The sequence below is a fragment of the Bos indicus x Bos taurus genome, chromosome 5 (genome assembly GCF_003369695.1).
Source record: "Bos indicus x Bos taurus breed Angus x Brahman F1 hybrid chromosome 5, Bos_hybrid_MaternalHap_v2.0, whole genome shotgun sequence".
Lineage (NCBI taxonomy): Eukaryota > Metazoa > Chordata > Mammalia > Artiodactyla > Bovidae > Bos > Bos indicus x Bos taurus.
This window is the reverse complement of record NC_040080.1, coordinates 101,017,529-101,032,122: the sequence shown is the minus strand read 5'-3', so window position 1 is coordinate 101,032,122 and position 14,594 is coordinate 101,017,529. Positions and strand designations below refer to the sequence as shown.

Genomic DNA, 14,594 nt, shown 5'->3' with positions numbered 1-14,594 from the left:
AGAATTCATTTGCTACAGAAATACGGGGTCAAGTTCCAGTCTTTAAACCTCAAAAATGTCATAACAAACCTGGACGTATCCAAAGGGCACTTAAAATTTTTAGAATTTTTAAAGAAATCAGAGAACTTTAAACCAGAAAAGACAAAACACAAGAGTTGATGGCTCATAACATCACAGAAGTTTCTTTTTTTTTCTTCTTTAAGATCAGATGGTTCTGATAAAGTGAGCACAGTCCAGTGAGAACAGCAGACCTATAAGTCTTGGTGAAATTAAAACAAAGTATTTCTAAGATGATTTATATTTTCAAATGCTATTGTATAGGGCAAATAATAAACTAGAAAAAATCATAGTTCTAAGAGAGTCTATCGTCAGGGGCACCTAAAAGCTTACTGTGCAGTTAGAACTAAATTATTAATATATGCCCCATCTTTTGATGCTCATATTATGAAAGATACCTAGCAATCTCCCTTTCACTGTTCTTTGAAGATCCTGAGACAGGAGATACTAGATTAAATTAACTACTGGCTTAATATATATGACATATTAGTAATCCTCAAACTGGTCAATCAAAGAATTACCTGCGGAACTTTTATTAAAAAACAGATTCCCAGGCCTCATATCCAGCAATTCTAATTCAGTAGGTTTGGGGCTTAGCAACCTTAAGGGAAAATCCTTTCCATGGAAAAATCCAGAGAGTAATAGGATTGATTGAATTTGAATCATGTTTTATCCCTGAACCAATCACTGAAATGGGAAAATGCAGCACTCTTGCCCTGGCCTGGGTCACGGACCTGCCGCCTAGAGTGGCGGGTAGGGTTTTCTCCAGGAATGAAGTGAGAACGTAATATTCAGTCTCCTTCCCCAGTAACAGAACCTCAATTACATATTAGGGGACACATGTGCCCAACTAGAGTCTGTATTCTGCAGTCTCTCTAGTTATGGCCATGTGGATAACTCTGGGTGCTGAGTGTGCAGACGACAAGTATGATACAGGATTTCCTGGAAGATTCTTTGAGGGAACAGACTCTGCAAGGGGTGTCCTCTTTTTCCCGTCTCTCCATCCTCCTTCCTACTGACTGGAATGTGAATGTGATGACCAGCATGAGCCTCTGCTTTGTGACTGTGGGAATCAAAGCTAGAAGAAACCTGATTCTTAAACAAGCCTGTGAAGTGGTCCGACGAGGCCAGGATTTTCCACCTCCTGACTTTTATAGGAGAGAATCAATCCTCATGGGTTTTGATAATTTTTAGTTTTTGTTCTCTATTATAGGCCTCTGAAGCTAATTCTCCATCACAGACAGTAGGATTCTGTAATCAAATGTGTGATATTGTGATTTATAATAAGAAATATATATATTGGTCTCTGTCCCCAGTTCCTGACACAGGGCTTTTGAAACCCTGTAATTTCCTGGGGGATAAGACAGTCTTTTGTTTTAATAAGAGGACTCTGTGTGGGCTTTTGGATGAGGACCGGTTATCGGAAGGAATAAGTCATGATTAGATTGGAATTTTCAGCCCTGCCTCCCATTATCTTGAGAAAGGAAAAGGGCTGAAAATGAAGTTAATGATTGATCATGCCTACTCGACAAAACATCCATCAAAATTCCAATAGTATGGAGTTTCAAGAGCCTCCTGTCTGGTGAACACATGCTTACTGAAAAAGACCTAAGACCACAGAGACACAAACTTCTGCTGAAGACCCTAGACCTTGCCCTATGTATCTCTTCCCTGGTGCACAACTGCATGCTTTATCACATCCTTTAAGAAACCAGTGACGGGCTTCCCTGGTAACTCAGTGGTAAGGAATCTGCCCGCCGAGGCAGGAGCCACAGGTTCAATCCCTGGCCTAGGAACATCCCACATGCCGCAGAGAAGCTAGGCCTGTGTGCCACAGCTATTGAGCCTGTGCTCCAGAGCCCTCCAACCTCAGTGATTAAGCCCACGTGCCACAAATACTGAAGCTGTGCCCTCTAGAGCCCATGCTCCCCAACAGGAGAGGCCACTGCAATGAGAAGCCCGCAAACTGAAACGAGTAGCCCCCCACTCTCCCCAACTAGAGAAAAGCCCACCATACAATGAAAACCTAGCACAGCCAAAAATAAATAATAAATAAATAACAAATAAATAATAAATATAATATATATAATAAATAATATAAATAAATAAATTATATATTTGAAAAGAAACTATATATTTAAAAAGAAATTATATATTAAAAAAAAAAACATAATTAATCATTGCCTTGGGTTCTGTGAGCTGCTCTAGCAAACTGATTGAACCTGGGAAGAAGGTCATGGGACCCTCTGATTTGTGGCCATGTGTTGGGCTGAAGTGGTAGGTAGCTGTGACCTTCTACTTGCTATTAGCATCTGAAGTGGGGTAGGAACAGTCTTGAGGGGTTTCACCCTGAAGCTATAGAATCTGCCACTGTCATTAAATAGATAGTGTCAGAATGTGGTTTAATTGTGGGACATCCAGCTGGTATCACAGAAAACTGCTTGGTATGGGGAAATTCCTCTGCACGTTGGATGATCAGAAGTGTCGAAAGAAAAGTGTGTGAGTAGTAAAGGAGACACAAGAAACAATGGCACAGGAGGAGAAAGCTGGAGTTTTTCCAGTTCAAGATGTTACTGGGAAGGCAGACAAGGCCAACCAAAAGTCACTATTTTTTCTACTCTCTGCAAACTCTTTTTAAATTTCACCCCCCATATACCTGGTTTTGTGACTTGAAAAATACTTTTGCTGTGCCTTACAAAGAATTTGTCTTTTACTACTTCCAAGTCTAGACATAATTCATCACCTATAACCGTAGCATCCTTTTCATGTCTGTGAAAAATACAGCACTCTTCAAAACTTGGTACAAGATTTAGTACACCCCAAAATGCTTCTACACCAGCCCCAAGTAATCCAAAGTAGCTATTCTTTCAACTCGATCTCTGTTTCCATGTTTGTTAAAATAGAATCAGTGGTTTTCAAACCTTTTTACCCACAAGTCCCATGATTCCCTAAGGCCTCCATTTAAGGTTACGCAGGTTGGTCACTGCCATTTTTGTCACTGTCTTTCTGGTTAACACCTTTCAGAGCGATACAGTATATAACCTGCCATTAAAGGTGCCTATGCCCTTCCCTGAGAAGCACCAGAGGGACAAAGTTTGAAAATCACTGCACCAATATTTTCAATGCGTATAATCAATAAGGGACTAAGTGCTTAGGACATCAAAGCATTCCTTGTGCTGTGCTTAGTCACTCAGTCGTTTCCAACTCTGTGTGACCCCACGGACTGCAGCCCATCGGACTCCTCTCTCCAGGGAGATTCTCCAGGCAAAAATACTGGAGTGGGTTGCCATGCCCTCCTCTAGGGGATCTTCCCAACCCAGGGATTGAGCCAAGATCTCCCCCATTGCAGGCATATTCTTTACTGACTGAGCCACCAGGGAAGCCCTTAAATCAATAAAAAAAAAAAATAGAGGTTATGCAATCAAAAACTTGGCAAGAGGCTTAAACAGGAACTTTTCAAAATAAAATACATATCCTTTGGCCAATCAACACTGAACAAAGGCTCAACCTTGTGAAGAATCAGAATACTGAAAGTGACTGCTACTGCTAAGTTGCTTCAGTCGTGTCCAACTCTCTGCAACCCCATAGACGGCAGCCCACCAGGCTCCCCCGTCCCTGGGATTCTCCAGGCAAGAACACTGGAGTGGGTTGCCATTTCCTCCTCCAATGCATGAAAGTGAAAAGTGAAAGTGAAGTCCCATGGACTGCAGCCTACCAGGCTCCTCCGTCCATGGAATTTTCCAGGGAAGAGTACTGGAGTGGGGTGCCATTGCCTTCTCCCACTGAAAGTGAAAATCATAGTAAATAACCATTTCACACCTTCTAGATGAATGACAATTAAAACAAGTCTGACAGTATTAACTATTGACAAAAATGTGGAACTACAAAAACTCAAATACTGTGGATGGTATTGTAAACTGGTACAACACTTGGAAAAGAATTTGCCATTACTGGGGATCTACACAGCCTATTCCTATTCCATTCCTTTTCTACTCTCAGAGAAATGTGTGCACATGGGTATCAGGGTCGATGCACAAAACTGTTCTTAGCAGTACTGTTCATAATAGTTAAAACTGGAAAAAATCCAACTGTCTGTCTATGTAAGAGGGTCTGCTACAATGGAACACTATGAAATACAATAGAATACAATTTTTCTTGGAAATAATCAACTATCACTATGTTTAATAACTTGGTTGAATCTATCACAAATATAACACTTTCTCTGGACCAAATGAAAGCGTTAACATTCTTTTGCAAACTGTTTCATATTTTATTTCATGGGTCAATTTTTGTTAGTGTCTCAATGGTATTCCTACACTGGGAACATTGGAGACAGAAGAAAGAAGAGTTGGATTAAAAGAATAGCTGCAGCATTGTGGACAACTATAATCTTTTCAAGATAGGATCATGAGACCAATTTGGGGGCTCATTATTACTTCTTGGAGTCCCGGATTCAAGCAGTTTCCACATAAGATGTGGCAGTCTCTGTTTTTCAAAAATGGTTGTAGCCATATGTTCCACCCCATGGGCTTTTCCAGAATCTTGCCCCTCCTTCATCTCCTCACCTCAAATCCTGTAGACCATTGTGTGACTGTGTGAGCCTGCATCCTAAAAGTCAACACGGTTTCCACCTGACTCTCTCACTTTTTCACCCATGGAACTCAGACTTCATATTGGGAGGAAATTTAGACCATGTGAAAAAGAATCAAAGTCCCTGGCACCAGCCGGTGGCTGAGCGCCCCGCACCAACTTGCCAGCCATGTGAAGGCACCATCTTGGAAACAGCTTCTGGGTTGCAGTCAAACTACCCCAATAATATGGCACTGAGCAGAGACCAGACTTCCCTGCTGAGATCTCTTCTAATGCAGACCTATGAGCAAAATTGATTGTTGTTGTTAAGCCACTAAGTTTGGGGCTAGTTTTTTACATAGCAGTAATAGCCAGAACATAAGAGAAAGGGATATTCCTGCTACAATTGTCCTTGGAGTTATGTGCTGCCAAAGAACGTCTTCTGTACCCTCCCCTCTTTCTTCCTTATCCTGTTAGCATTTTGCAATAGGAAGTAAACTAGACTTAGTGGAAAATCCTTAATGTAATAAATACTTAGTTTGTCTCCAAATGCAGGAAAAGGAGAATTCTAGTTAGAAGAAGCACCTTTTTTTTTTTTCTTTCTTTCGTTTTTTTTTTTTTTTGGCTTAGTGCTTTTGAGGATGTCATTATCAAATCGTGTATATTTTTTCCCTTTGTGTGCCTAAGAGTTCATTTCTGGAGGTATGGTAGGCCAAAACTTCTCATTATTAAAAGCCTGCGAACAGTTTCTAAAGGTATTTTCCATGACAAAATAGGGAAGTGGGTGGGCCAAACTGCAAACATGTGGGCTAATAATCCTTTCCCATATAAAAAATAAAATATCAGATCTAAGGGCTTCCCTGGTGGTTCAGACAGTAAAGAATCTGCCTGCAATGCAGGAGACCTGTGTTCAGTCCCTGGGTTGGGAAGATCCCCTGGAAAAGGGAATGGTTACCTACTCCAGTATTCTTGCCTAGAGAATTCCATGGACAGAGGAGCCTAATGGTGGTAAAAAAAAATATATATATATATATATATATAATTTTGACTGTTGCCTCAGGTAAGGACATACAAGTACTTGCCCAATAGCTCCTTTGGGCTTCCGCTTTGACTTGGAGCACCAGCAGAAAAATTGAGAGGTTACACTTTGAAACATGACTTTGTTTTCATCAGCCTTTGAGGGCCTGTTAAGTCTTCAGTCCGGTTACTTTTTATTTTAAACTTGTTTCAACCAAGCAGTGCAACACAGATCAAGGCCTGGATAAATATTTGTGAATTGTTTGAACTTTGTTCTGTGCCCTTAGATACTCTTAGGAAATCAATTGTGGACTTTAAAGAAGTTTAGAGATTTCATCACCAAAACCAGACTAATTCAGGGACCACTGTAGTAGGAACATGCGAGGAGTATGTGTATTTGAAAGTCTGCGAATCTTGTATGTGAGGAATGACATATAAATTTATACCCAAAATAATCCTTTTGAAGCAGTTTGAAGTCTGAAGATTGAGATTTTAGATGACTTTTCAAGAATATTTAGTTACAGCCAGCTTTCACATGATCTGCCCTTGTATTCTGCTTCTCCATTTGCTTCTAACATGCCTCTCTTATTCTGCAGCTCTCCATGGTTCCCTCTCTCCCCCTCCCCCTCCTTCCCCTCTCCCCTTCCCCTCCTGCCCCATCACCAGGCAAGTTTTCTTCCAACTGGATCACAGGGAGGAAGTGACTCTCTCTGGGGCCAGTTCACTTGTGTAATCCTGAAAGGGGAGTATGGGCAAGGGTCAGGGCCAGCTGGCCTGTTGCTAGCTGCTCTAGAGATTCTTAGGAAAATCAGGTTTGTAATTCTGGGCCCATAGGCCCAAGACAGAGCAACTTCTCCAGTAGAGGGAGGGTGGCATCGTCTAGGCAGGCTGATTTCTCTCCGATGACACATCAGCCAGGGTCCTCTGACTCTGTTGATTTGGGTTTGATTTGGCAGGTCACTTAACCCCTGCTTCCTCCACTTCCTCGGCTGTGAAATGGGGTCACCACTTCCTAGTCAGCATCACAGGACTTTACAAAGAGAAAATTCTGATGACAAGCAGTTTTGCAACAGGAAGAGCTAAAGCTTCAACGCTCAATTGTACCAGTTCCCACGAGCTGACCATAGGCTCTGCTGGCCTCTCCCTGCCTCAGTTTCCTCATTGAAAATCAGGATAATAATAGGACTCATCTCAAAGCTGCTTTGAGGATTAAATGAGATAATATTGTACTTGAAGTACAGTATCTAATAGCCTTAGTAAATGTTATTTGTTTCCCCTGATCTGCAGCTCATTTTACCATTTAGTATGTGTACCAGAGCACTGGAATAGATAAGAGAATCCTACAATGAAAGAGAAAAACTCTCTCACTTTACAGACAAGAAAAAAAAGAGAGAGAGAAAGATGCAGTGAGATTGGGTAACTTGCCCAGGGCTTCTGATTCATTAGTGAGAGTGAAGTTTAGGGCTTCTAATTGTTGGGTCAAGCAAGCCTCCGTTTTCACTCCTTTGAAGGTTGTGCTGGTATTTCTATCCCCAGATAACCCTTTCGAAGTCTGATATTAACCCTTAGACCAATTTTGACCATTAAGCAATACATTTTCTAAGTCTCCAGCAGTCCCAGGAAACCTGCAGAAAACCTCCAAGAAAGCCACCGCCTCCCGCAGCTCCCTGCAGAAGGCCAGGAAAGGTAGCTGGCTCAGAGACCTGAGGAAGCCACTAACGGGGACAGCAGGTGAGGGGGGAGGCCGGGGAGCTGCAGCTGCTGGGAAAGGTTGCCCTAGTAACCATGCAGGGCTCCATTCAGGAAGTGAGCCTAACTCCAAGGTGCAAAACGATCGCCTTCACGGGGGCTCCTGCAAGCACAAAGGCACCAAAGGAACGAGGGCCGGCCCGGAGAAAGGAGGCGCGGGGAGAGGTGGGGGCCCACGCTGTCATTTACAACCCTCCACCTTCCAGAGAAGAAAGAGAAAGAGAATAGCTCTTTGAATCTTCTGGCCTGTGTGAACCGTAAAAATCCCCATTTAACATGAGGCCCTTTGTGGCAATGGAGAGAAGCTGGCCCCGACTCTGTTCACCAGCCTTATGAAACAATATACCAGGAGAAGGGGGAGAAATCCCTAACATTGCAACTTTATGGGGGCCCTAAACTCTCCTTGCTCCCTCTCTTTTATTTGCACTGATGACAAAGACCATTTGCTACCAATTTATTGGAAACTTTTTTTTTTTTTTTTCACAGCTTGAGCTGCTTAAAGGCAGGGAGCTCCCTCTCCCCCAAATCGATGTCAGACACTTGCTGAATGGGCTGGGCTCAATTATGCTCCCACCGCAAGCTCAGCTCACACTGTGACCCTGCATGGCTTCCTGCTATTCATATGTGTTACTTCCCCTTTGTGGTAATGGCTTGTGGCATTCGGCCAGAAAACATTATTAATTTCAGAAGTGGACTGACAAACAACAAGCCCACAGTGAACCGAGAGGAAGTGCCAGGGAGGCCAGCTGTCGGCCTGAGCAGAGCCGAAGGAACTCAGTGTTTGCAAGTTCTAGAAGGAAAGGAGACGATAATCCACAAAGAGGAAATGCACTAAAATTATCCACCGCCCGTATTAAAGAGAGAAGAAAGAGAAAAGAGAAAAGAAATCAGAGAAAAGAGAAGGGAGGAGAAAAGCACACAGCTACTTGAGCTGCAGCTGGACAGGAAATTGCTAAGGCTGCTCGCAAATCCCTACTTTGAAGAGGCAGTTTAGGGAATGCCAGGAGCGGAAACCGTTCAGAACCGGATTAACACGAGCCAAGTTGAACTGCAACCCACTTCTCCTTTCGGAGCTCCGGCTGACTCAGGGCACCCAAATGGGAGGGACTGACTTGGTATTTTTCTGCACTGTTTCTGCCTTTTGTACATGCTTAGCTGCTAAAAGTCACACGGGACAGCTTGATACAATTGCCATAGAATCAGGGTTATTTGCCTCCTAGCAGATAATCCAACTGACATCTCACATGTACCGTGTGAGTGAAAAGCTCATTTTTCTCTCCACTGCAGACAAAGGGACTAAGCTCATTCAAAAGGGGCTGGAAATTATGTTCTAGTTCTTTTGATTTCATACACTTTTTATTTTGTGTACTTGGTCACTCGAGACAAGGAGAGGGATGTCCTGAGGGAAATGACAGAATATTAAGCTTTTACCTTGAAAATTAATGGTTCAAAATAACCTCAACATAAAAAAAACTTTTTTTCAACAGGGGTTTCTGGCCCACATTCTAAATTAGTTACGCATAAAGCACATTAGGACAAGAGTGGTGATGCTTCAAGCGCTAATGTGAAATTGTGGCCACGTCCAGACTCAGGGAGAACGCTGAGCTGTGGTCTGCCATGAACACCAGAAAGGGGAGACACCATCTGATTCATTTACTATTCCAAGACTAGAATTTGCAGGTAGAAGTGCCAGTTACAAACCAGAGAAATAATTATCTCTACTTTCTTCCTGCTATGTGTATTACTGAGCAGAAGACCCTGTCAGGGAAAATCAAGAGAGGTTAATGCTGTCATTTTGTTATTCTGATGCCTTCTCTTTGTGACTATTCATGAGTATCTAAATACTGTCATTTCAGAAAGCTATGCTCTTAGTACACTATTTTCCTTCAAGAGGATCACGGTTTTCTTAAATAGGCCAGACTTACTATATTTTGTCCATAGGAATGATATGAACTTCCCTGGTGGCTCAGATGGTAAAGAATCTGCCTGCAATGCAAGAGACCCTGGTTCAACCCCTGGGTGGGGAAGATCCTCTGGAGAAAAGAATGGCTGCCCACTCCAGTATTCTCACCTGGAGAATTTCATGGACAGCAGAGCCCCGCGGGCTATAATCCATAGGATCACAAAGAGTCGGACACGACTGAGAATTTCACACTGACACTCATAGGAAATGATATAGTCAATCCCTTCCATTACATCACTTTTACTTGAAGCAAAAGGTTAATTTCATAAACTGTACCTGAAGACTTCTTGGAAATAGTTTGAGATGAGAACTTTGCCCCAGTATTCCTACATGTATTTTAAATAATCCAGTATCAATCCCCAAATGAAAAATCCTAAAATTTATCACTTCACATCCAAGTACAATTAAGGAGAGATTTAGAAAAAATACACATTTGATAGCCAAAATAGTTATTTATTAATAATTTAAGGTTTTACATTCTTATAATAAAATTTCAGCTCAGAACTTTATACCATGAACATATGGAGCCACTTGTCTCCTTCCTTCACAATCATATGCATGTCGCCTATCGAATGAGTAGTACCCATGCTCACACACACACACACACACGCTTCCAGTTTCACACAAATTGTTTTTTAAAAAGGAAAGAAACCAACCCAAAATATTGCATTTGAGGTGACACTCCCTGAAGAATTTTGTACAGAGGTAAGATACTGTTTAGCACAGCTGAAGTTTCAACAACAACAAAAAAAGTGAGCCCATGATTTTGGTGTCTTTCCAAGATATCCCCTTTGAGACAATACAAATCAAAATATTTACAGAGATAAGGCAGAATCAAACTACATTAAGGAGAAAAAAAGTCACAAGGAAGATATATGAAAGAGACTGAAGACTGCACCATAACAAGGTCTCCATGATCATTCAGTGTCCATGAAAATGTCATTCAGAATTGGTAACGTTGAGCATGCTGCAAATATATCCTTTGGATTCAAAAAGAGCAAAAGTTTCCATTGTTTTTAAGTGGCAAACTGCTCTTTCTCCCTTTGGATGATTTCTTTTAAACCCATCAAAGGAAAAACACAGTTCAAACAAACACTGTCAAGTGATTTAAGATCAAATATTTACAATAATCAAATGGAATATGAGATTCATTTGATTGATTATTTATTTTTGTTTTTCTTTTTTTTTTTTTTTGCAAACTGATACTACAAATACAGAGCTGAAACCTCTCTTTGGCTCCTCTATATGCAAAATTGAATCGGTCTTCACTGAAGACAATATAGAATCAGTTCCAGATGCAAAAGAAACAGTCATACAAGGCCCTAAAGAACACATGCTCCTACCCTACCATTTGGTCCTACCCTATGTACCTGGAAGTCCTCGAATCCCAGTCCCTGCAGGGGTAGGCTGTACACAGGGGTGTGGAGCAAACCTACTGCCTCTATCTATACAGCAGGTCCTGTTCTTCCAACAGGAAGGGAGCAAATCTCTCCCTTGGGAATAACCAATGCCATACGTGGTAACCTTGTCTAATACAGACAGCTGGTGTCCTGTTGACACCTGGGGCCACATACAAAGAGAGCAGCCTGGCTGATGCTGCTAAGAGAAACTGCTCAAGATCGGCTGGACACATCCCAGCGGGGGGTGCCCTTCACGTGGATTGCAGAGAGTCCACCTGGTAGACATTCTGGTTGGAGGGGGTGGTGAAATAGAGCTGCTGTGTGGGGACGCGGTTGTCACAGGGGCTGCTCAGTCCCAGCGTCCTCTCGAAGTCCAGCAGCTGGCCCATGAAGTTGAAGTTGGGGGAGATGTTGGATTTCTTCATCTTCACAATGTCATAAGCATCGTTCATCGACAGATTGAGCTTCTGCATAAGGTAAGCCACAGTCACAGTGACCGAGCGGCTGATGCCAGCTAAGCAATGCACCAGGACGCCACAGTTTTTGCCCCGGGCTTCATCTGTAAACAGAAAAAGAAAGGGAAAAATATCAGTAGACCGAAAATCCCCCTTTGTGAACGATCAGTCTAAAACCTGAGTAATAATAATACTAAACATTAAAAAATAATTGTGTGTGGCAGCTGAGCCCTGCAGGCAGCAGAAAATGTATCACTGGGCTAAAACATGTACACTGGGCACAATTACATATTTCAGATATTTTCTGAAAAGGGAGCTTTTGTATTAAGTTTCTGCCAACACAAAACCCCTTAATGTGTGCATTCTTTGCCTCAGCATGTGAATACCAGAAACCCTGCAATATGGTCGTGAATGCCTTTTATACAGACAAGCAGACTGCAAGGGTCTATTAAATTATTCTCCAACTGTTGTGCAGCGAACAATGGAGGTATTCAGGCATTTCAGAAAAGAGAGAGGGAAGTCACAGGGGACAGCCCATTAGGAGGAACAGGATGTCGACATGGCCTGAAAATGAGTTCCTTTGTAATAGGAAATGCATTACAATGCCTGGAGATTCGCTTCTCCAGGCTTTCAGCCCACAGTTCTTCCTGCTGGGCTCAGGTTACCCTCACTGTCTCACTGTGAACCGGTATCACAGTAACATTTAGTTGGATTACAGCATCTCGCATTCACAGAGCTTTCCAACAACTAACTTGGTGTCCTAAAACAACTCCCAGGTCGTTCTTTTAAAATTATTAAGTCATGCTAGGATTCCTGTTTACCAAGAGTACTTCTACCGGGCCCTCCTCCAGTCCAAAGATGGTGGGAAAATCCTGCTGTCTACTTACAAATGGCCCCTCTTTCAAACGACTGGAGTCAGTCAAACAACAGACAAAATTTGCAATACACCTGTGGTCTGCAACCTTGTCAAAAGGCACTTTTTTTTTTTTTTTTTTAAGGAAGAAGATATACCAGAATCAAGAACGGTCCTGGAACATTTGAGACCTGCAGTCCCACAAATTAGCAAGCAGCGAGAAAGATGAACAGCTTAAACTCTAAGAATGGTGAGGAATTCTGCGTTTAAAAGTCCGAGCAAGAATTGTTCATTAGTCTCACCTATGAAAGAAATGGCCTCAGGGAAAAACTGGGACAGGTTTTGGCTCCAGTGATCCGAGATGGGGATCTGCTTGTATTTGAACTCTCCTGCATTCTCAAAGAGATTCGGCAAGTTGGGGGTGACGTTCAATATGTACTTGATGCCAAACTCCTCCAACACGTCCAGGTTGGTGGAGTCCTTGGCACAGCCCAAATAGAGGAAGGGCAAGATCTCCACAGGGAAAGAAGGCTGACTGTTGGACAGCGGGCTGCCATCCGAGTCCGTTGCACTATTGGGGTCTCGGTCAAGGTCAGACTCAATGTCCGAGGAGGAGTCGGAGCTGATCCGCAGGCCCCCGAGCCCCAGCACTGGCAACGGTGGCGAGCTGCTGCTACACGAGCCGTCTAGATTGGTCTCGCAGTGCAGGGCGAACTCGGCTTGGAACTTACTGAAACCACCTGCCAGGAGGAGAAAAACAATCATGTAACCCGAGATCCCGTAGTAGTTTTCACAGCTTTGAGAGCCACAGCCGCACGCATAAACACACCACAGAACCCTACCAACCCCCCCTACACGCGAAACTAAATGTAAGAGAAAGACACTAAATGTGCACCCTTGGGAACAGAACGAACGGGCCCGCCCACCCTGGGAACCCTCATTCTTTTGAATCCGGAAATGAACAAAATGGCAACTTTTCCGAATATCTTGAAGGGCTAGAAGGTGCCAATCTGCACCACAACCGTCCTGCAAAATCTGAATCAAAAACCGAACGACAGAAAGTAGGGAAAGAACATTTCGGGTAGGAAGCAGAGGTGGTTAGAAAGAAATGGCCCAAGAGTGCGGCCGGAAGCGGGCCGGTTCCTCGCGGGCCAAGCTCGTGGGTGCCGGACGCACGAGGGTTCGCAGCCGGGGGACAGGCAGACAACCCCTGGCGCAGCAGTGGGTTCAGAAGCGCCGGCCGAGCGCCCTGCCTGCAGCTTGCAGCTCGGTGTCCTCCGCCTGGCCCCCCTGCGCGGAGCTCCCCGGCTCGTACCTTCCAGGTAGAACGCCCGGCATCCCTCGTCCTTGAGCTTCTTGAGCAGCAGCCCGAGCACCGACTCGCCGCCCGTATTCTCGTTCCAGTCGCTGCTGCTCTCATCGTAGAGCACCACGGTATCGGTGCCGCAGCGCCGGGTGAAGCGGTCCCGGTCCTCGCCGCGCGTGAATAGCGCGCGCACCGGCAGGCTGCCCTTCTGCAGGCGCCGCAGCATGATCCCTGGAATGGCCACGTTGATGGCGGACTCGATGTGGGACGACTCGTACAGCTCCTGCGGCCGGCAGTCCATCAACAGCAGCCGCTCGTTGCCCAGCTCCAGCTGCTCGTTGAGCCACGCCACCGTCTTGCTGATCGCCATTTCCGACGCGAAGGGCACGGGTCTGAGCGTATCTATCATGGGGGTCGAGCTGCCGTAGAGGGCGGGGTGCCTATCAGACGCCCCTCGGGGCAGGCAGAGGCCGAGCGCGCCGCGGGAAGCCGCCGCTCTCGGAGCGGGGTTGGAGTCCACCTCGCCTTTCCCAAGCCGGGATAGCGGTTGGGGCAGGCGAGACCGAAGTAAAGCCGGCGGTTCCCTCTGCACCCGGCTGCAGCCGCTCGTTCTCGGTGTCAATGAATCTCTCTGAATGAAGCTGCCCAGACAGTTTTGTTCCTCTAGGGTGAATGAAATCCAATTAATTCGGACTCCGTGCTACAGAGAAGGGAGGAAAGAAAAGAAAAGTCCAGCGGCTCCTAATCCCTCCCTCCAAGACTGCACCTCAAATCCACCCGGCCGTCTTTCTCCTAGGATTATTCAAACCTCGATTGCTCACTCTCTCTTGGCCTCGGCGCTCGCACACCCCCTGCGCAAGGCAGCTCCTCAATGGATACAAACAGCGAGCGTCTCAATGGATACATTCTCCGGGCCAGCCAATGAGCGCTCTGCGGAAGGGGCTGTTGCCGTGGGGACGGGCCGGCTGGAACAGGTTGTGTTGATGAATTGTTAATGAGTTTGTCATTCACAAAAACGGAAAGGAATTTCCGCTCCGGATAAGCCCCAGTGCAAACAAGCTGCAACAGCGGGCTCCGCGGGAGGAAGGAGAAAGAAGAGGAGGCGGCGGCGGCGGAGGAGCAGGGCACACAAACCAGGGCACTTCAGTTGTCTCATGTTTCCTTCTGTTGAGAGTTCACACTTCGCGTCGGAACTTTTGCGCACAAATGGTGCAATTAGCGGGCA

General features: G+C 44.7%; 1 protein-coding gene across 1 annotated transcript; it reads right to left on the bottom strand.

The window, feature by feature from the left end:
* Positions 1 to 9,787: 9,787 nt before the first annotated feature.
* On the bottom strand, positions 9,788 to 14,331 carry DUSP6 (dual specificity phosphatase 6). The gene is made up of 3 exons (XM_027543197.1): positions 13,379 to 14,331; positions 12,366 to 12,803; positions 9,788 to 11,314 (listed from the first exon to the last, which is right to left on the bottom strand). Exons 1-3 carry the CDS (start codon positions 13,776 to 13,778, stop codon positions 11,007 to 11,009), a joined length of 1,146 nt encoding a protein of 381 aa, XP_027398998.1. The 5' UTR covers positions 13,779 to 14,331; the 3' UTR covers positions 9,788 to 11,006.
* Positions 14,332 to 14,594: the final 263 nt, after the last annotated feature.